The 23,428-nt window shown below is 38.5% G+C and overlaps 1 protein-coding gene across 4 annotated transcripts in view; it reads right to left on the minus strand.

Annotated features, from left to right (window-relative positions):
- ANKRD31 (ankyrin repeat domain 31) overlaps window positions 1–18,036 on the minus strand; it is a 137,570-nt gene extending 119,534 nt beyond the window's left edge. For 2 of the 4 annotated variants that reach the window (XM_047823193.1, XM_047879458.1), the window contains exons 1-2: window positions 17,637–17,900; window positions 3,152–3,225 (exon numbers count right to left, since the gene is read on the minus strand). In XM_047823193.1, coding sequence (XP_047679149.1) covers window positions 3,152–3,225; window positions 17,637–17,740 — 178 coding nt within the window. In that variant the 5' untranslated portion in view covers window positions 17,741–17,900. The other 2 variants (XM_047879451.1, XM_047823197.1) reach the window with 2 other exon arrangements.
- Between the last annotated feature and the right edge of the window lie 5,392 nt (window positions 18,037–23,428).

The following is a 23,428-nucleotide window of genomic DNA, read 5'->3' on the forward strand; positions in this document are numbered from 1 at the left end:
CAGCTCATGTCATGATCTCATGGTTTGTGGGACTGAGCCCTGCCTCAGGCTCTGGGCTGACAGCATGGAGCCTGCTTGGAATTCCCTCTCTCCCTCTCTCTCTCTGCCTCCCCTGCTGGCTTGCATGCGCTCTCTCTCTCTCTCTCTTAAATAACATTTTAAAAAAAGAAACTTTTCTTCTTTTCCACACCTATTTTCAGATATCCATAAAAATTAAAAATGGTTCACAAGAAGAAAGCACAGAAGAAAATAATCTACCACTTAAACAGCTACTGCAGAATTGCTCTTTTTGAACAGTGACGATTGGTGACGAATTTTTCTAGAAGTATTTAAATTGACCTAGAAGGTGCCTGGGTGGTTCAGTCGGTTAAGCGACCAACTCTTGATTTCGGCTCAGGTCATCATCTCACAGTTGTAAGATTGAGCCCCGCATTGGCCTCCGCTCTGGGCATGGAGCCTGCTTAAGATTCTCTCCCTCTGCCTTTCCCATGCTCACATGTGTGCTTTCTCTCTAAAACAAACAAACAAATCTAGAAGTGGACCCAGGAAGTATAGAAAAGTGGTAGGTGAAAGGTATTTTTTAAAAATATATGTACTACATATCAATGAAACCATATTGTATTTGTCTTTTTCAGTCTGACTTATTTCACTTTGCATAATCCCCTCTAGGACCATCCACATGTTGCAACTGGTATGAGCTTTCTTTCTTATAGCTGTGTACTGCTCTGCTGTGTATATATACCACAACTCCTTTATCCATTTTTCTATCAATGAACACTTAGGTTACTTCATATCCTGGCTACTATAAATAATGCTGTAGTAACTATAAGGGTACATATGTCTTTTAAAATTAGGGCTTTTATTTTCTTTGGGTGAATGTCCAGTAGCGGAATTATTGGATCATATGGCATTACTATTTTTAATTTTTTGAGGAACCTCCACACTGTTTTCCATTGTGGTTGTACCAATTCACATTCCTACCAGTAGCGCACAAGGGTTGCTTTTTCTCTATATCCTCACCAACACTTGTTATTTCTTGCTGTTTTGATTTTAGCTATTCTGACAGGTCTAAGGTAAAATCTCATTGTGATTCTGACTTGCATTTCCCTGATGATTAGCGATACTTAGCAAAAGACATACGTCTGTTGGCCATCTGTATGTCTTCTTTTTTAAAAATGTCAGTTCGAGTCCTCTGCCCATTTTTTACTTGGGTTATTTGCTCTTTTAGGTGTTGAGTTGTTTAAGTTCTTTATATATTTTGTAAATTAACGCCTTATCAGAGATAGCATTTGCAAATATTTTTTTCCAGTTCCGTAGGTTGCCTTTTTGTTTTGTTGATGGTTTCTTTTGATGTAGTCCCAACAGTTTATTTTTGTTTTTGTCTCCGTTACCTTAGGAGACAACTAGCTAGAAAAATGTTGCTAGGGCTGATACCTGTGTTCTCTTCTAGAATTTTTATGGTTTCAAGTCTCATATATGTCTTTAATCCATTTGAATTTATTTCTGTATATGGTGTAAGAAACTGGTCTAATTTCATTGTTCTGCTTATAGCTGTCTAGTTTTCCCAGCACCATTTATTGAAAAGACTATCTTTTCCCCATTGCACAGAAAAGACTATCTTTTTCCCACTGCATATTCTTCCTAATTTGTCATAGTTTAATTGGCCTCATAAGTGTGGGTTTATTTTTGGGTTCTCTATTCCGTTCCAGTAATCTTTTGTGCCAGTACCCATCCTGTTTTGATTACTACAGCTTTGCAGTGTATCTTGAAATCTGGGATTGTGATACCTCCAGCTTTGTTCTTCTTTCTCAAGACTTCTTTGGCTATTTGAGCTCTTTTGTGGTTCCATACAAATTTTAGTATTATTTGTTCCAGTTCTGTGAAAAAATGTTGTTGGTATTTTGATAGGGATTCACTAAATCTGTAGATGTCTTTGGATCATACGGGTGTTTTAACAATATTAATTCTTCCAATCCATGAGCATGGAGTATCTTTCCATTTGTTTATGTGATTCCAGAGGATAATTCTTTCATCTCCTTGGTTAAATTTACTCCTAGGTATTTTATTCTTTTTGCTGTAGTTGTAAATAGGATTGTTTTCTTAGTTTCTTTCTGCTACTTTGCTAATAGTGTATAATAAGTCAGACCAGGAAAGACAAATATCATATGGTTTCACTCATATGTGGAGTCTAAAAAACAAAACAAATAAATACACACAGAAAAGGTGAATCTGACCTGTAAATACAGAGAAGAAACTGATGGTTGCCAGAAGGGAAAGGGGTGGGAGGAATGGAAAAAAATGGTGAAAGAGAATGGAAGATACAGATTTCCAGTTATGGGATGAATAAGTCACAGGAATAAAAGGCACAGCATAGGGAACACAGTCAATGATAATGCAATAATGTATGTTACAGATGGTAGCTAACACTGTGGTGAGCCTAGCATAACCTATACAAAAGTTAAATCACTATGTTGTACACATGAAACTAATGTGACAGTGTGTGTCAACTGTACTCAAATTTAAAAATTTAATATATATAAATAAACCAAGGATATTTGGACCTTAATTTCAGCCTGAAATAATCAGATTGGTTATTTAAAAAATTTTTTTTTAATGTTTATTTTATTTTTGAGAGAGAAAGAGAGAGAGACACACACACACAGAGTGCGAGTGGGGGAGGGACAGAGAGAGGGGGAGACACAGGATCTGAAGCAGGCTCCAGGCTCTAAGCTGTCAGCACAGAGCCCAACGTGGGGCTTGAACCCACGAATGTGAGATCATGACCTGCAATGAAGTTGGACGCTTAACCGACTGAGCCACCCAAGTGCCTCAGACTGGTTATTAAAAAGTACTATTCACTTCTGCAAATATGCAAGTAGTATGGTTAAACTGGAAATTTTTGCAAGGAGAAGAGCTATCTGGGTATCATTGGCCTATCTCTGTAGCCCCCTTTAGGAGCCTGAAGTTAGAATTCCCCTTGCTATTGTTATAGTAATAGATCTTAATAGACCTCAGGGTCTATTACAGATGAGTACAAGAAACTAATTCTGTGTAAAGTTAAAAACAAAACTAACTATAAAAGGATAAGTTAGTAGAATATTAACACTTTGGAAATTAAAGTGACTACTTAGTGAAAAAAATTATTTCTCACCTTTGCACCTGCCACTTATACCAGGATGGAGACTGAACTCAGATCTAAGAGATGTGTCTTCATCAAAGAGCAACCTTTCAAATACCAAAAAAGAAGATACAGATTGTTATGTTTCCTAAATGTAGACTAACAATTTAACTGTAATTATTAATTATACCTAAACTTGCTAAAATTCTTAGTTACACCACTGTTAATATCTGTACCAAAGTATTTTTTAGTAATGTATGCTTTAATTAAAAACTTATACAAGATGAGCAATACTTATTCATATGGTCATGCTCATTTTTACAAATACCCCATTATTTCTGAGTACTTGGGAGTAAGGAATGAAGGGAGTAGTTTTTGAATGAGATGAAATTAGGTGATTTAAGGGAACAGTGCTGGTAGGTATTCTCTTTCACATTTCTCTATACCACAGAAACTGTGAGATTAAAATCCCAGGGTTAAATTTGGGTATATGTTTTCAGAACACAAAATGACAGAATTCCTTTAATTTTTGGATTCACTTCTTACTATGTTCTAGGCAGCACCAAGGTAACAAGGAGAGAAGACAAACAGTCCATGCCTCAAGAAGCTTCATTTATAATGATGAATACAAAACTAAAAACAGCAATGATACACCATGGCAAGTGTGCTAGTAGGCAGACTTAAGTGTTTATCTTTTCTATTTAAAAACACCCTTACAGGGGCGCCTGGGTGGCGCAGTCGGTTAAGCGTCCGACTTCAGCCAGGTCACGATCTCGCGGTCCGTGACTTCGAGCCCCGCGTCAGGCTCTGGGCTGATGGCTCAGAGCCTGGAGCCTGTTTCCGATTCTGTGTCTCCCTCTCTCTCTGCCCCTCCCCCGTTCATGCTCTGTCTCTCTCTGTCCCAAAAATAAATAAACTTTGAAAAAAAAAAAAAAAAATTTAAAAACACCCTTACAGAATTCAAAAATAGGCAAAGGACTTGAAAAGAAATTTACCCAAAGAAGATATACAAATGGCTAATAAGAACATGAAAAGATCCTCAACCCTACTAATTAGGAAAATGCAAATCAAAACCACAGTGAGATACCACGTCACATCCATTAGGATGGTTATAAACAAACCAAAACAAAACAACAAAAACAAAACAGAAAATTACAAGTGTTAGCAAGGATAGAGAGAAATTGGAAATCCTGGGCATTGCTGATGGGAATGGAAAATGGTACAACCATTTGGAAAACAGTATGGTTGTTCCTCAAAAAAGAGATCTATAACCACAATTTGATCTAGTGATTCCATTTCTGGGTATGTCCACAAAACAACTGAAAGCAGGGATCTAAAAAGATACCTGTGCACTCGTGTTCAGAGAAGCATTAGTCACAGCAGCCAAAAGGTAAAAGCAACCCAAGTGTTCATCAACAGATATGAGTGGATAAACAAAATGTGGTATGTACATAAAATGGAATATTATTCAGCCTTAAAAAGAAAGAAAATATTGACACATGCTATAACAGAAACAGACCTTAAAAACATTATACTAAGTGAAATAAGCCAGATAGAAATGTACCAATATTATATGACTCCAGTTATATGAGATAGCTAGAGTGGTCAGATCCATAGTGACAGAAAGTAGAACGGTGGTTGCCAAGGACTGGGAGCAGGTAGGAATGGGGAGTTAGTGTTTAAGGGATACAGAGTGTTAGTTTGGGAAGATGAAAAAAGTTCTGACATCAGAGGGCAGTGATGGTTGCACAACAATGTGAACATACTTAATGTCACTGAAATGTATGCTTAAAAATGGTTAGAATGGTAAATTTTATGAGATATATATATATTTTTTTACCCACAATAAAAAATAAAATGAAAAAAAATCTTTCCAAAATCTAAAAATGTAACAGTGTACCAAGGCATGAACATATAATTTGGTACTAAAGGCATTCTTTTGTCATTCACTTACTTATTTCATTTTGCTTTTCACCTTTTAAATGAAAATGAAAAACAAAAGCAATGAAAGAGATAACAGTACACTTATCGTCTAGGTCCAACAATTATCAGTACACAGACAATCTTGTTTCTTCTATAATCCTTCTGCCATCCTCTCTATTCCTGCCAGTCTCTCACTAGATTCTTTTGAAACAAGCCCTGGACCTCTTATTCTATTTCAGCTGGAAATATTTCAGTATGGAACCCTAAAAGATATGAACTCTTTTCAAGCATTACCACAATAATCGCAACTTTAAAAAATAACCATAATTACCTTACTTTCTAAAGCCAAAAATTCCTTAATATTACTATATTTACAGTCTTCAGTAAGCAGCCTCTGAAATGTCTCCCAGTATTTATGTCCTGTGCCCCGCTGTGAGTACAGACTAGATGCAGAAAGTCTTCTAATGAACACAATATAGCAAATGTGTTGGGATGTTATTTTTGAGGTTAGGTTACAAAAAGACACTGGCTTTCATCTTGCTCTCCCTCTTTTATTCTCTTGCTTATTCCTTCTCATGGATGTCAGCTTGTTATGTTGTGAAATGCTCTGTGGAGAACCCTATTTAGCAAGAAACTAAGGGAGTCAACCATCAGAGAGGAAGTGAATCTTAAGAATCACTATGCAGGAAGTGAATTCTTCTCATGAAGATTTCAGATGAATGCAGCCCTGTGAATCCCTGAGCCTGATGACCCAATTAAGACACTCCTGGACTCCTGACCCACAGAAACTACAAGATAATGTTTACTGTTTCAAGTTGTTAGGTTTTGGAATAAGTTGTTATACACCAACGGAAAACTAAATGGATTGTAATCACATTTCTCCAACTGTCTCTTTTTAGTTGTTTTGTTCAAAAGAGGATCCAAACAAGGTGCAAACATTGCATTTGGTTGCTATGTCTAAGTCTCTCTTTGAATCCATAATTATCCCCATCCCACTACAATTTATTAGTTGGAAAAAAATAGTTTTTTCCTGCAGTTTCCCACATTTTGAATTTTCTAACTGCATGTCATGTAACAGGTTCCTCTATCCCGTATATTTCATATAAACTGGCTATTAGAGCCAGAAGTTTGACCTGATTCAAGTTCAAATGGGGGTGGGGTGCATGTGTATACTTCCTATAGGAGATAATAAAGTACTGTTGAGAAGGCAGTCTCCTGTATAGTCTTTCAACTCCCTCTCAGCTTTCGGCATGGAACACTTTCTTACTAAGAAAGTGTTTCCCAGCGTGTGTTGGATTTATGACCTTGTGTGGGAATACCTTGCCCTGTTTCAGACTCAGTGTGTACTCTTTTATTGTGTAAGTATATGTGTATTTGCACCTGGCAAACCCCACTACTACATTTGTCCTCTGTGGGGACAAGATGAAGTCATTCTTTGGCACAAGATGGGTGTATGCAGCCCAATCTCTCTGCATCAACTGCAGAGAGTGACTGCTTGCTATGGGGGACGTATGCCTACAATTGAAGCTGATCTTGTGCTTCTTCTCAACGTGAGTAAAGTGCTGTTTCAGCCAGTGCTTGACTGCATTTTGTTTTCCTTGGTGATCCTGATAGCAAAATGGATAAGGCAGAAGTGTCTGCATTTCTGGGGAGCCTGGGTGGCTTAGGCAGTTAAGTGTCCAATTCCTGATTTTGGTTCAGGTCATGATCTCATGGTTTCATGAGTTCAAGCCCCCCACTGGGCTCTGGACAGACAATGCAAAGCCTGCTTGGGATTCTCTCTCATTCCCTCTCTCTCTGCCCCTCCCCAGCTTGTGCACACTTATGCACTCTCTCAAAATAAATAAATAAACTTAAAAAAAAAAACTATCTGCATTTCTACTGATGATGATTGGCGACTTGCTCAACAGTGTGGTTGTCACTCTTCTTAGTGGCCACTTATGAACACTGCCTAGGTCTATTCATTATCTTATTAGACCTATATAAAATGGTGGTATTCTACTTTGCCACTTTCTTCATTTATTAATGGCCACTGTTACATGTTAAAAGAAAATTTTTCATAGGGCGCCTGGGTGGCTCAGTCAGCTGAGTGACCAATTCTTGATCTTGGCTCAGGTCATGATCTCATGGTTCATGAGTCTGAGCCCTGAGTCAGGCTCTCCGCTAACAGGGCAGAGCCTGCTTGGGATTCTGTCTCTCCCTCTCTGTGCCCCTCCCCAGCTTGTGTGTGTTCTCTGTCTCACTCTCTCAAAATAAATAAGCTTAAAAAAATTTTTTTTTTCTCTCATCAACTATATCATTACATTCACAGTCAAGCCATGTTACTCAGCCAGGTTACCTAGGTACAGTTTGCACAGGTAAGAAAAAATAAATGCTTACTTCTTTCTTTTTCTTGACCAGTTTTCAGAATATTAAGACCATTATGAATTCATAGATTTAAATCCACTGCTGTTATTATTCTTATCAATGCTCAAATTGTCTAGTTTTTAGCTAGTGGGAAAACCTTCAAAGTGGCTCATGGAGGCAATTAAGGTTAAAGAAGGTCATGAAGGTGGGGCCCTAATCTATTATGACTGGTGTCCATATAAGAAGACAGACACCAGGGATGAATGCACACAGAGCAAAGACTGTACGAGCACACAGCAAGAAGGCGACCATCTGCAGCCAAGGAGAAAGCCCTCAGGAGAAAGCAACCCTGCCACCACCTTGATCTTGGACTTCCAGCCTTTAGAGATGAAAGAAAATGAATTTCTGTTAGTTAAGTCACCTAGTCTATGGTATTTTTTATGGCAGCCTCAGCAAATTAATACATCAGTAGTCTTCCCTAGCTTCCCAGAATAAGATATTCTAGGCTCAGCTTATATATCTCTTGCCTTAGACCCAGAACCACTCATTTTGCACAGAGCCTTGAAGTCCACCATACTAATATTATCATTAACAGTGTGATTATTGACGTTACTTTGCAATTTTTTTGAGAGAGAGAGAAAATTGTGTGCACCAGCGGAGGAGGGGAAGAGGAAGAGGGAGAGAGAAACTCAAGTAGGTTTCATGCTCTGAGCAAAGCCTGACATGGGGACTCGATCTCACAACCGTGAGATCATGACCTGAGCAGAAATCAAGAGTCCCACACTTAACCGACTGAGCCACCCAAGCGCCCCTAAATGTATTCTGCAATTCTTTATATCCTGAGAGTTAATCTCGTCTGGTATGTTCACCTAAATTCTGTTTTAAAGGCACTCAGGTCCTTTTTGTGTAATTATGCTACCAAGTCAATACACAATTAGATTCACTTGTTTAATCTTGCCTTTCCTTTTTAGAAAGTTTTTTCATGGTGATTTAATTTTGTTTTATAATTATGTAAGCTATTTACATCTTTCGAAAAACAAATGTACAAAATAAGATGTATTTAGAGAAGTCTAGCATCTATTCTTTCACTCACCTGTTCCCTCACTTCCCATTTTTTAAATATTGTATGGTTTATCCTTCCAATGTGTTTTTGGAAATATAAGCAATGTAAGTATATATGCCCTCACCCATTCTTAAATAAGCAGTAGCATTCTTTATATACTTTACTTTCTTTTTTTTCCTAACAATATATCCAGTAGATTGATCGTCCTAGAGGAAAGAGACTCTCCTTATTTCTTTTTATTAATTCATAGTATACCACTGTGTGGATTCTCACATTGTTTTAAAAGCTTAGTAAAACATAACTGTGGAGGCAAAAATTTTAAAAAAAAAATTGGGGGAGCGGTAAGAAAATTTACAGAACTATCTCATGTTTTCCATTCCCAGTTGCAAATATACATCACATACATAAAGAAGAAAGAACAGGCTACTAAGAAAAATAAGTCACCATTAAAAAGAAAAAAACCCCGCAGCACCTGGGTGGCTCAGATGGTTATTAAGCGTCCAACTTCAGCTCAGATCATGATCTCACATTCATGAGTTTGAGTCCCATGTTGAGCTCTGTACTGACAGCTCAGAGCCTGGGGCCTGCTTCAGATTCTGTGTCTCCCTCTCTCTCTCTCTCTGTCCCTCCCCAGGTTGTGCTCTTGCTCACTCACTCTCTCTCTCAAAAGTAAATGGATAAATATTAAAAAAAAAAAACAAAAAAAACCCAAAAAAAACAGGGATGCCTGGGTAGCTTAGTTGGTTAAGCGTCTCTCAATTTTGGCTCAGGTCATGATCTCACGGTTCATGAGTTCAAGCCCGACGTCAGGCTCTGTGCTGACAGTGCAGAGCCTGCTTGGGATTCTCTCTCTCTGCCCCTCACATACTCTGTCTCTCCCTCTCTCTCAAAAGTAAATAAACATTAAAAAAAAGAAAAAAACCCGTATTTCCTAATAGTTCTCAGCACAAGCAAAATTAACAATGTAAAGGACTCCAGTCCTTAACCTAACATACTCTAAGAGTGAATATAGTCTCCTACTATAAGGAGAAAAAACTTTTTTGGCTCAATTACTACTGGCCATTGCTAAGGACTGAAAATTTCATTATTCAAATATGGATAATACCATTACTTTAGTACATTTTTCTAAGAAGTAAAACAATCTATTCATCTTAATATCCCTAAAAGTCAGAATTATTTTATTTTTTAAAATTTTTTAATTTTTAAAATCTAAAAATAACACAAAAAAGGCATGAAGGAATTTTGGATGGTAATGGTACTATTCTATATCTTCACTGTAGTAACGGTTATTACACAATTTTGTATGTGTTTGTCAAAACACACAGAACTGTACACTAAAAAAATGAATTTTCCTATATGTAAATTCTACCTTAATAAAAAAAAGTACAAAAATTAACATGATGTCAATTTTCCATCAGTAAATTTATAAATTTAACATTATACTAATACAAATACCAACAAGACTTAAAAAAATTTTTTTAAGGTTTATTTTTGAAAGAGAGAGAACAGAGCATGAGTGGGGGAGGGATAGAGAGAGAGGGAGACAAAGAATCCAAAGCAGGCTCCAGGCTCTGAGCTGTCAGCACACAGCCCAACACTGGGCTCAAACTCACAAACCATGAGATCATAACCTGAGTCGAAGCCAGATGCTTAACCAACAGAGCCACCCAGGTGCCCCCTCCAACAAGACTTTTTATTGAATTAGACAACTAATCCTCAAATTCATCTGGTAAAATAAATAAGAACAGTTAGGAAAAAATTTTTAAATAACAATAAGGAGATAATAACCTACAGAACATTAAAATATTTTTGGATAGAAAATGTTTCTAAAGGGGCACCTGGGTGGCTCAGTCGGTTGAACGTCCAACTTCAGCCCAGGGCATGATCCCGCACTTCGTGAGTTCGAGCCCCGTGTAGGGCTCTGTACTGACAGCTCGGAGCCTGGAGCCTGCTTCAGATTCTGTGTCTCCCTCTCTCTCTGCCCCACCCCTGCTTGTACTGTCTTTCTGTATCCCCAAAATAAACATTAAAAAAAATTTAAAAGACAAAAGAAAATGTTTTTTAAAAATGAAACCAGCACATAAAATGACACACCAATAAACAGAATAAAATCTCCTAAATAAACTCACCTACATAGGAAATTTAGTATATTAAAATGGTAGTTGGGGCATCTGAGTAGCTTAGTCAAAGGCCTGACTCCTGATTTTGGCTCAGGTCATGATCTTACGGTTCTGAGATTAGGCCCTGCGTTGGGCTCTGTGCTGAGCATGGAGCCTGCTTGAGATTCTCTCTCTCTCTCTCTCTCTCTCTCTCTCTCTCTCTCTCTCTCTCTCTCTGGCCCCCCATCCCAGCTTGCATGTGCACATGGGCACTCTCTCTTTAAAAAAAGGGGGGAGAAGGGAACCTAGGCAGCTCTGTCAGTTAAGCTTCTGACTTCGGCTCAGGTCATGATCTCATGGTTCATGGGTTTGAGCCTTGCATCAGGCTCTGTGCTGACAGCTCAGGGCCTGGAGTCTGCTTTGGATTCTGTGTCTCCCTCTCTCTCTGCTCCCCCTACCCCCAATCACACTCTGTCTCTCAAAAATGAATAAACGTTAAAAAATATTAAAAAAGAAAAAGGCAGCATCTAAAATCAGAGGAAAAGATAGGATTTTTCAAAAAATAATACTGTGACAATGAAGGGGACATCTGGAAAATAATTTAGTTGGATCCACACTTCACAGTGTACTCCATATAAAAATGCCACATGAATCAAAATGTAAATGTTTAAAAATGAAACAAAAAGTATTAAAAGAAACAAAGGAGGTATTCTTTTATAAGTGTGGAGGAAAGAAAGCCTTCCTAATTATGATCTAAATCCAAATAAATCAATTATTAAGATTATAAACACCCATACTCTTTGACATAGTTCTTCTATTTCTAGAAAAAAATTTTACATATGCTCTCAAACATATACACATAACTTATAAAATATCTTGGCAGGGAGCCCTGGGTGGCTCAGTCGTTTAAGCATCCAACTCTTGATTTTAGCTTAGGTCATGATTTCACGGTTTGTGAGTTCAAGACCCCCATCAGGCTCCACATTGACAGCATGGAACCTGCTTGGGATTCTCTCTCTCTCCCCCTCTCTCTACCCCTCTCCCACTTGTGCATGCTTTCTCTCTCTCTCTCTCTCTCTCAAATTAAATAAATAAACAAAAAAAAGAAAATATCTCAGGGAGGATTAAATATATCGAATATATTGGCTGTCTATGGAAAAGAAAAATGAGTAGCTGAGGAGATAGGGATGAGAAGGAGATTTTTACCCTTTATACTTAAAATGTTTTGAACCATGTAAATATATTATCTATTAAAAAAAAAACTATACAAAATGTGGGCACTAAAGGGAATTATAAATAAGAATACAGAAATCTCCTATAATTCTCTCTGTAGTAAGACTTTGGTGTATTTCCTTTCAGCTTTCTTTCTATGAAGGCTAATGTGTTATAGAACCATTAATTTTACAAAGTTTGGATTGATCTGTATAAAGTTTTAGAAACTACATTTTTCACTTAACAATTATATTTAAACATGTGCAATGTCATTAAAATTCTTCCTAAAACCATTAAATATTGATAATACTCCCTCACAAGGATGTATAATTTATTTAAGCATTATATAATTCTAAAACATTTGTTTTTAAGTATTCATTATTGCAAATAACTCTGAAATAATTTCCTAATACACATAAATCTTTGGTCTTTTTTTTTTTTTTTTTAACTATTTCCATAAGAGAGTAGTCAGGAATATTTTTATACAAAAAGGAAAACCAAAAGACTGGGGGCCAAAAAATTACTTATCCATGTTCTCAATAAAATAGGGGCACCAGGGTGGCCCAGTCAGTCAAGTGTCCAACTCTTGATTTTGGCTCAGGTCATGATCTTGTGGTTCATGAGACTGAGCCTCATATGGGGCTCTGCATTGAGAATGTGGAGCCTGCTTGGGATTACGTGTCTCCTTCTCTCTCTGCCACTCCCCTGCTCATTCTCTCTCTTTCTCTCTCAAAATTAACATTTAAGGGGCGCCTGGGTGGCGCAGTCGGTTAAGCGTCCGGCTTCAGCCAGGTCACGATCTCGCGGTCCGTGAGTTCGAGCCCCGCGTCAGGCTCTGGGCTGATGGCTCGGAGCCTGGAGCCTGTTTCCGATTCTGTGTCTCCCTCTCTCTCTGCCCCTCCCCCGTTCATGCTCTGTCTCTCTCTGTCCCAAAAATAAATAAACGTTGAAAAAAAAAAATATTAAAAAAAAAAAATTAACATTTAAAACAAATAACTGAAAAGAGAACATTAATTTCAAAGTGAATTCTAGTCAAACTACTAGACTACATTAAGAGCTAATACACCAAAAGTCACTGACCACTTCATTACAGATGCATATTTTCTCTAATTTTTTTAACATTTATTTTTGAGAGAGAGACAGAGAGACAAATCACGACTGGGGGAGGGGCAGAGAGAGAGGGAGACACAGAATCTGAAGCAGGCTCCAGGCTCTGAGCTCGAACCCATGAACCACGAGGTCATGACCTGAGCCAAAGTCAGATGTTCAACGAACTGAGCCCCCCAGGTGCCCCACAGATGCATATTTTAATAATAAAATATAATTTTAAGATATTGGAAAATGAGATAGTAGCAAATACTAACTATAAAAAAGGGAGGGAGAAAATAGATGGCTGGATTAAAAGAAAAACTTTCAGGCAAAATCTGAAATTCTCAAATAATTTTCACTGTTTTGTTAAAAATACAGTAACATTTTTTGGGACAATCAGAGTTTCAATTTTATATGTTCAAAGTTTATATGTTATCAAAGTTATCAAAATAGCACAATTCTAATGTCATGTCAAGGCTTTGATTCATAAAAAAATCTAATTAAATATCCTTTCAGTGTCACAGTTCTAAAAATAGCACTTGACACCACTGTGTTTAATCAATGGAGTTGCCAGTATTTTGATATACACCCTGACCAAAATGTTGCTTTCTTTAGTCAATTTAATGTGGTTATTAAATCCTTGTCTCCTTGTACTTTGCTTTCTTTTCCTCCCTTTCCCAAGTATATCCTTTGTAACAAGTATTTTCCATCTACACAATTCACATGAAGACAGTGTTGGTCTGTCTTGAGGGACAAAATTAACACTCATCTTCCAGGGTAATTATGTTGAATTAGCTTTTCACTGTATGCAATTACAGTGTTCAGAAGACATGTGACCTGAACACATATACAAATCCATGTAGCAATGAACTATCTAAGGTGGTTCTATAAATGTACTCAACAGGATTAATTTGAGATATATCCCTCATGTTATAGAGCAGTTAACCTTACCAGAGGCTGTAAAAGAATACAAGGGTTGATAAAAAGTTCCCAGGGCACATATAAGAAAAATGAATCCTGCCTCTTAGAAAACAAATCACAAGCCAACAAAATCTCATTAGTCAGCAACTTGAATTTTCACATAAGACTAGTAGCAACACCCATCAAGTCACAAAAAGGAATGGATGCATTTTCAGACATGGTTTCCAGAGGGAAGGCTAGGACTAAATCCAGGCTCTCAGAGAGTGCTTTTTTAGACAGTGAACACAACTATACGTATTGCCTCCTGGGGATCTTTACTAGGAGCTGTATCCCTCATTCCAGTTAAAGTTGGGAACTTGTGCATGAAAAATAGCCAAAACAAAACATATACAAGCTAAGAAGATGAAGAAAAACAAAATACAATGGTCCAGCAATTCAGCTTCAGCAATGCTTAAACTTTGACCATATTGCCATGTCAATAAAATCACCAATTTTTAACCTTGAGCTGTGAGGTCTGAAAAAATGATGTCTGTATGGTACTGCAGAGAAGCATTTTAAGTGACTTAGAGGGGAAGAAAATGATTGGCCAGACAAGATAGAGTAAACCATCTACAGCCTATTTCTCCATTCATTACAAATAAAAACCCTGGTAGAGTATTTCTTAAAAGCTACCTGAGTAATATGAAAAGTAAACAATAGCAGGCATATTGGGGCTGAAGTCAAAATCTAAACAACCTTGTAATGGATGAGTTTCAGAGTTTGTTTCATTTTGTTGGTCCTTTATTTGTCTCCAGCTTTGATCCAAAGTCTAATCCTGAAGCTGCACGGTGGGCTCAGACAGCAAAAACTCCAGAAGAAACCCCCTATCTCTATCCACAAGACTAGGGAAAGGGATCTGTGAATGCGAGAAGGTGGGGGGAATCCCTGGGTTGTATTTGTTTTCTTTGGCCTCAGAGATATAGTGTTACCAAACATGGCATCTTAGGCACTTAAAACCCAAGAGAAAGCCTGTCTCTCTTGCTAGAGGAAGCAAACACTAAGGAGTAGGGAGAGCATCTCCTTTATTTTCTTCTCTTAACACTCCACCATGAAGGTTGCCTTAGTTTCAAGGAGTGCCCTAAAGCAAGAAGGCTAACACTGACAGAAATCTGGCTTTCTGGTCATAGGAACCAGCATGTGTGCATGGGGAAGGAAGGGTGCATGAGACTCCTGTAGGGAAAAAAAAAAAAAAAACAAACAAAAGGGGAATCACCTAATTCTGTATACAATTCAACATAAATCCTAGGCTCAACCTTGAGCTGTCCACATAGAAAGCAGATTCAAAGAAGCATAACAAAGATTTAGAGAACTCAACTACAATATTAACTACTGCCCAAGTTCCAGATTAACCCCTGAGTGGTACATGAGTCAGAGTCAAATAGCACAGTAAAGACTCTGAAAATTGGACTGAGGTAACCACCACCCAAGGAAGGCAAAATAGAATGTGCAGTCAGAACCTAATGAGGCTGATTACCTGTCAAAACAAAAATCAACACCCTTAAGAGGGTTTTAACAGGACCAAGAATCCAGAACATAAGATTCAAAATACATAGGATATAATCACAATTACTCAACATACAAAGAACAGGAAATCTAATTCTTGAGAGAAAAGATAATTAACAGATGCCAACCGCACCCCCATGACCAAGATGTTGGAATGATATGACAAAGACTTTAAAGCAGCTATTCCAATCATTCTCTATGAGAAAAGGTAAACCCTCATCAAATAGATGAAAACATTGAAGTTCTCAGCAGAGAAATAAAAACTATAAAAAGAATCCATTTTAGAAGAGAAAATGATAATATTTGAAGTTAAAAATGCACTGGATTGGCTCAACAACAGAATAGAGATGACCAAAGGAAGGAGTAAATAACTCTGAATATAGAGCAATAAAAATTATACAGTTTGAAGAACTGAGAGAAAAAAATGGAAAAAAAAATTAATTCTGCTTCAGGAATCTGGGAACCAGTATCAAAAGGTCTAACATTCATGTAGACCATTAAAGTCCCAGAAGAAGAGGAGAAAGATACTGGTACAGAAAAAAATATACAAAGAAATCATGACAGAAAACTTCCCAAGTTTGGTAAAAGACATAAATTTATATATTCAACAATCTCAGTGAAAAACACCAAAAAAACCCATGCCTAGACACACTGTAATAAAGCTAAGAACCAAAGATAGGGGGAAGAGGGCTGAAATCAGATAGATTAAAAAAAACCATGATATTATACATATAGGAATAGTGATTTAAATGAGTGAAAGGACTTGACTAAGAAGGACAGCACAAGAGAGGTGTTTTGTTTTGTTTTGTTTGGAGTGATGGAACTATCCTGGAACTTGATTGTGACGGTTGTTAACAGACTCCATGTATTAGCTGAAATGCACACCAAGGGCAAATATTGCTGTGTGTATAAATAAATGACCCCAAAACTTGGATATCATCCCTTACTTGCTGCTCTTCCCTCATCCTCCATATCAGATTAACCACCATCTCCTGCCAAATTACTTTCTCACGATTTCTTAAATTTGCCCTTTTCCTTCCATTCCCACTGTTTCTTCCTAGTTGAGTTCTCGTCATCCCAGCCTGTTACTACTTTAATGCCAAAGCTAACCCCTATACCCTTGCTTTGCAAAAGGCGATCTCTGCTGTAAGTGATACCAACTTTAAGCCGCAAGCTTGCTAGAAATGCAGAATTTCAGATCCCACCCTAGAACTCCTGAATTGGAATCACACTTTAACAGGATTCTGGAGTGATTTTATAAGGGCATTAAAATTTGAAAAGCCCTCGTGTAGGGCATCCTGGAGAGTGAAAATCTGATTATGCTGCCCCTCCACTTAACATCTCACAAAGGCGTTAAGGATATATGAGGCCTTACATCACCTCACTTTACCTTCCTCTCCAGGCTCATCTTCCACCACTGCCCACTCCACCATTTAACACTTCACTTCAGTAAGACTTAACTATTTGTACATTTCAAAACATAACAATGCTATGTCCCATCGCTACACCTTTACCCAACCAGTTCCCAGATTAGGATACCTAATTTCTCCAGATTAGGATACCTCTTCATCTGGCTAATTCCTAACCCACCTTCAAGCCTCTGTTCAGAAGTCAACCCTAGCAATCTCTGAGGACTACCTGGGTTGAGGTGAGAGTCCCTCTGGTTTCCTAAACCAGCCAAGGCATGCTTCCATCCCTGGACTTCCCACATTTTACTGAAATTACCTGCTTATGAAAAAAAGCAATTTATCTGTTTATGTGTCTTCCCTGGCCTGTCAGTTTCTCAAAGGCAGTGGCCTCACCTCTTCCATAGTTTTATATCTAGCATGGAGAACTAGTTATGTTCAAGAAGGTTTTGATGAACTGAACTACCATCTTTGATGCTTATAAGATTATTCGTTTCCAGTTTGGTAGTAACCAGTTCCCCCATCACACATTCTTTTCTTGAAAGAAATGATGTTAACCATCTCCTAGTTCAGAGCTTCGAGTTACTTAAACTGCATCTCAGAAGTTTAGACCCAACACTTTTTTTTGCCTGTGCGAAAGGACTTAGACTCAGGCTAAAAAGGTATATTATATTATATATATCATATCATATTATATTATATCATATCAGCCATCTACCAGAAAGCTCATTTGGTCCTAAACTGGGCCGAGGGGGGTGGGGGGGCCGTGGTGAGGTTATTCACAAGTTCTTAGCTCAGGCCTGGCTGCCTCACAAGACTCGAATCCCGCCTGCAATGACACATTTGGGTGCCAATGATTTCTACCCAAATCTCCGAGGGCTACTCCACCGCCAGGCCTGGAGCTAACAGGTGGTCACCTTCTCCAGGGCAGCTCCTCTTCTTCCAGGTCGCTCTCCGTCACCGACTCGTCTATCACCGTCTCATCACTGTCCCAGTCCGGGGCCTGGGAGCCTTCCTCCATCTTTGCCTCGCACCTGGAGCCTTTTTTATCCTCCTTCTCCACTCCCCGCTTCCCTAGAAAAGAAAGCGCACTCAGAGGGCCGGGGGAAATTGTGAGCAAAAAAGGAAATTCGAGGCTGCAGGCGGGAGGCGGGAGGCGGGAGGCGGGCCTGGAAAGAAAGGCTGAGCGCACCGAGGGGCAACGACCGTCGTACGCGGCGAGGCCTTCCAGCTCCGCCGTCTCGCTGCACGCCGCCTACAGGGGGAGCCGCACGCCCCACTTCAGAGCCGCGTGCGGCCCCGCCCCCGACTCTGAGGGCCGGAAGTGGCTGGCAACGCGCGCCCGCTCTGGATTTCCCGGCCGTCTGGGGCGTGGCCTCCCACCGCATCCGCTTTCTGTGCTTTTTTTTTTTTTTTTTTTTTTTTTTAACCCATCTTGAGCTGGGCGGAGGGACTGCGGTTGCGGTCGTGGGGACCAGAAAGGCAGCGATGCCACAGTAAAGACCGAAGTCCGAGTCTGCCTAACGCCGTTGGCAGGAGCGAGACCTAGGTTACCTTACCCGCAATGCGCTTCATGCTTGTGAGATCCAGACCCGAAAAGAACTGTCAGCAGCTGCCCGGCCCGCCAGCCCCTGGGCTGTCAGTCTGACATTCTGAAGCCAGAATGTTACCTGACCTCGTAGAGTGTTTTTGCAGTCCACCAGGTGCTGCCTTTTTTCCTTAATCCCAGTGACACCCTCTCCCCAGGTGTCCTCAGATAGGCAAGACAAGCATGTTTATCATTAGCTTATAGATCATCAACTACACTAATCGACGTATTTTGTTTGTATTTGTATTTTTTCCTCATTAACTCTTTAATTACCTTGAAATACAAGTTGTGTAGAAACAGTAGATATTTTTTTCTACATAAATTTTTAGAAAAGTGGTAGTCCCAGCAACTTTCAAAAATAGCCAATTACGATTTTTGATTGAAGTACTAGATTTTTATATATCTGATACATTGTATCAATATAACTTGAAACTTTTTAATTCAATCATTCAAAACAAAGCCAAGTGAACTCCATCTGCCAAGTGAGAGGTAGATTCAGGATAAGAGAGAACCCCTTCTGCCTAGCAAGTGTTTAGTATTCACTTTGAAAGCTTCAGTGTCTAGCACGTATTCAGTCTTTAAAGGTTTGTTGAATAAATGGCTGGACCTAGGACTTTCTAACTCCCCAATTCACTGCTCTTTTCTCTACATGCAATGGCTTTCCCATTCTTATTATCTTACTATTTAGATCTTATTTAAACCGCTACTATTTAGATCATATTAAAACACTTGGCTGCTGGTTGTCTTTTAAACTTACTTGATTATTCTTCATTTCCACTCTGTAAATTAGGTGGGACAGTAATAAATATGCATGAAACTAGGCCTCTTTGTGTTTCTCACACCTCTCCACCTACATCCTCCATGTTTAAATCAGTCCTAAATTCCTATCCACTCTCCTGCTCACCTACTCCTTTGATCATCTAGCTCTGTTTCCACTTTTTAGGGTTTTTTTAAGTTTATTTATTTATTTTTGAGAGAGAGAGAGCAAGGGAAGGGCAGAGAGAAAGGAGAGAGAGAATCCCAAGCAGGCTCCCACTCACAAACGGTGAATTCATGACCTGAGCCAAAATCAGGAGTTGGATGCTCAACCAACTGAACCACCTAGACGTCCTTCTGTTTCTACTTTTTAAGAAGTGTTAAGTAATTACCAGCAATGGAAAGTGCATATCCAGTAAAAGGCTTGTGGGTGGCTCTAAATGCCCTACACCAGAAGGCAACTCTCCACTAGTAAAAGCACTTGCTCCAGGCATCTGGTAACTTTAGCTAAGTATAGAAAACTTCTAAGCCTGAGATTCAAATTCCTTTTTTTAAAATGCTTTCTCCTTTGGTGGAAAAGAGTCGGTTATTTGTGTGCCTTCAGTTCTTTTATCTTATTCAAGAGACTTGCCAAGATTCAAAGCATAAAGAAGGAATAGCAAAGATGATTCGCATAAATGCCAGCATGATTTTATAGGAAACTTTTTTTGTTTTTTAAAATCCAAAGTTTCACTGCAGGACAGGGACAGAAGAATGACTGATCTGTGTTAGAAATCCAGGCTGCACATGACAAGAAAAGATACAATTCAAACTGATTTAAGCAGATAAAAAGGGTGGGTTGGATCCTGTAACTGAACCATCCATAAGTACCCAGGCATTTCAGGTGTGTTATGATCCAGATATTCAAACAATGTTGAAAGGAAATTTAACTCAGCTTCCTTTTGAATTGGTTGGTTTGAGTTAAACATTCAAATAAATTGAAACACATCAAATGTATAAAAATCCAGAACTTCCATTTAAAAATAATAATTGGTATTGGGGCACCTGCATGGCTCAGTCAGTTAAACGTCCAATTTCAGGTCAGGTCATGATCTCTCGGTCCGTGGGTAGAAGCCCCACGTCGGGCTCTGTACTGACAGCTCAGTTCGGAGCATGGACCCTGCTTCAGATTCTATGTCTCCCTCTCTCTCTGACTCTCCCCACTCATGCTCTGTCTCTTTCTCTCTCAAAAATAAATAAACATAAAAAAATTTAAAAATAATAATAATAATTGGTACTTTAGAAGGTTGATAGGCACCATTTTATTATTCTAAAACAAAAGGGAGAAAATAAAGCATTTATCCTGATGTTTCTACACCATCAGTTTTTCAGGATGACCAAGAGTTTATTGGGGCAAAATTTCTTGATAGAAAAATTACAGCTAACAAATATGAGCGGCATAATAGAATTAGAAAATCACCATTTTGCAACCCATGAAACAATGGATGTAGGCAATGCTCATCAATAGATGCAATGGTTATGCAGAACAGTAAAACAAAATAAGCAAACAAAACAAAACAAAAAACCAGAAAACTAGACCTCTGTTTTTTCACACCTGTCCACCTACATCCTCCATGTTTCAATGAGTCATAAGTTCCTGGGTAAAGGGCTAATGGAGAATTTTATAATGGATGGATTAGGCTGACAACCCTTAAGTCCAAAGATAATCTTTACGTCACTAAAAGTGAGATAACCAAATATTATGTACCTCCTGGCACAGTACCACAAAAATAAATGGCACTTCCTGATGAGGTATTCTAGGCACTCCCCAAAACCTCACCAAGCCTCTAGATCTATCAGTTATTTATATTCATGGAGGGGGGACAGAGGAATATGTTAACACCATGAGATGAAATTAACTAAGCCCAGGATGTGGGAAATTCTATAGGACAAATGACCTGGTTTCTTTCAATAATTAAATATCACAGAATTTTAAAAAAGGGAATGAAAACTCTTCTAGATTTAAAAGACCCTATGAAAAAGGGAAAAAATCAAGTAGTTAAAAAAGAGAATAGATTGATTGTTAATATAAATACTAATAAAGAGAGTGAATTAGCAAAAAAAAAAACCCTTTCTAAATCAACGAATATTTGTAAACAATTAAACAATACAAGGTAGAATAAAATTAAATTTGATTATAGAGAAATTTGAATCATTGACAAATGGTATTATGTACTAAATTCATAAAATGAAACCAAGTAATCCTTAAGAACTATAATTAAATTTGTTGCTTGATTCCATTTAGATTGTAAGTCTTCAAAGAAAAAGTCATGGGGCATCTGGATGGCTCAGTACATTGAGCATCTGACTCTTGATTTCAGCTCAGGTTGTGATTCCAGGGTCGTAGGATTGAACCCTGCATCGGGCTCCATGCTGAGTGTGGAGCCGGCTTAGGATTCTCTCTCTCTCTCCTTTTGCCCTTTTCCCCTGCTCACACACTGTTTTTTTAGAAGAAAAAGGAGGAGGAGGAAGAAGAAAGGGAGGAAGAGGAGAAGGAAAGAAAAAGTCCTATTTGGGAATTCTTTACTTGTTTTAAAGATGAATTAAAAGGAGGAAGTCAGTTCTATCACTTCCTTCCTTTCATTAGGAAGGAAAATTCCAAAATCATACCCAATTGCATGTACGCTAACCCACAAATACTATGAGGCTCAGCGCCCTGAAGGAGGACTGAGAATAAGGGCCCTTCCCTTACTGGCCTTGCCTTCTTATGGATGAAGCAGACACTAAACAAGTACATGAATGACTAAGATAATCCAGAGAGTGATACATGCCTGAAAGAAATGAATAGGTTGCTGACACAGAGAATGTGATCAGAGATGGCCTCTCTGAGGAGGTGACCTTTGACCTAAGACCTAAAACATGAACATAATTGCAGAGGTTCTGAGGCAATCTAGAACAGAAGGGAGGCACGTGTGCCTGTAGCTCTTGAGTAAAGGAAGTGTGGGATGCAATGAGGCCCAAGCACTAAGCAAGTAGAGTATGTGTGAGGTTAAGGTAATAAGATTTTTTTGAAAGTGTGGATTTTGAATAAAAAGTCTCATTATTTTGTGCTTATACAATATATTTGCTTTTATAATTAAAATCATTTCTGCCTATAGCTGCGTATCATTTACATTCTATCCAGATTGCTTTATATCATAGAACTGTGAAAGCTGAGACTTTCATAGATGACTTGATTTATCATAACTACAACACACCAGGAATCTCTAAAAGAATAAACCCAGCAGCTATTTTTTCCTAAGTAATATTCTCCCCACCCCAAAATAAAGCTATATGAAGTGTTTCACCAAGTACTTTATAAGAATTTTAAAATACAGTTTCCATAAGGATCTTCATTTACTCAAAGATTTAAACATATTTTAGGTAAGTGTTGCTGTCCACTGACCCAAGCAATTCACATGGCATTCAGCACAAATTAAAACTGTTTTATGAATGAGATATATACACAACCAGAAAAATCAGGATACCTGAGACTGTTTCTCAAAAACTGCAAAACGTGGTGGGCGCCTGGATGGCTCAGTTGGTTAAGCATCAGACTTTGACTCATATCATGATCTCATGGTTCATGGGTTCAAGGCCTGAGTTGGGCTCCGTGCTGACAGCTCAGAGCCTGGAGCCTGCTTCAGATTGTGTGTGTGTGTGTGTGTGTGTGTGTGTGCGCGCGCGCGCGCGTGCGCATCTCTCTGTCCCTCCCTTGCTCACACTCTGTCTCTCTCTCTTTCTCAAAAATAAATAAACATTAAAAAAAAACTTTAAAAAACTGTAAAATGTGGGAGCACACCAAAGCAGGCTTACACAGGATTAGATGTTGGTTCAGTACCTACATGTGTTTTTTTAGTGGTCACTATAGTTGATTCACTCTTATAGGGGTTTACTAACCAAAAGTCCTGTAGGTATGTCCTTTCTTCATGCAGAATTTAAGATAGAAGCTCAAATTTAAATTAAAAAAATTTTTTTTCGTTTATTTATTTTTGAGAGAGAGACAGAGACAGAGAGCCCATGTGAGTGGGGGAGGAGTAGAGAGAGAGGGAGAGAGAGAATCCCAAGCAGGCTCTATACTGTCAGCACAGAGCCAGATGTGGGGCTCGAACTCATGAACTGAGAGTCATGATCTGAGCCAAAATCAAGGGTCAGATGCTTAACCGACTGAACCACCGAGGTGCCCCAGAAGCTCATCTTTAAAATAGCATAAAATAGATATGAAAATACTTCAAAAAGTTAAAAGTACCATGAAATTTAAGATAATAACCTAATAGATATTTTGTGATGAAAACTTTTGGAGAATAACTAATAGCTTCGATTATTCTGTTAAATGACAAAAAGGTG

The sequence above is a fragment of the Prionailurus viverrinus genome, chromosome A1, assembly GCF_022837055.1.
Source record: "Prionailurus viverrinus isolate Anna chromosome A1, UM_Priviv_1.0, whole genome shotgun sequence".
NCBI classification, from domain to species: Eukaryota; Metazoa; Chordata; class Mammalia; order Carnivora; family Felidae; genus Prionailurus; species Prionailurus viverrinus.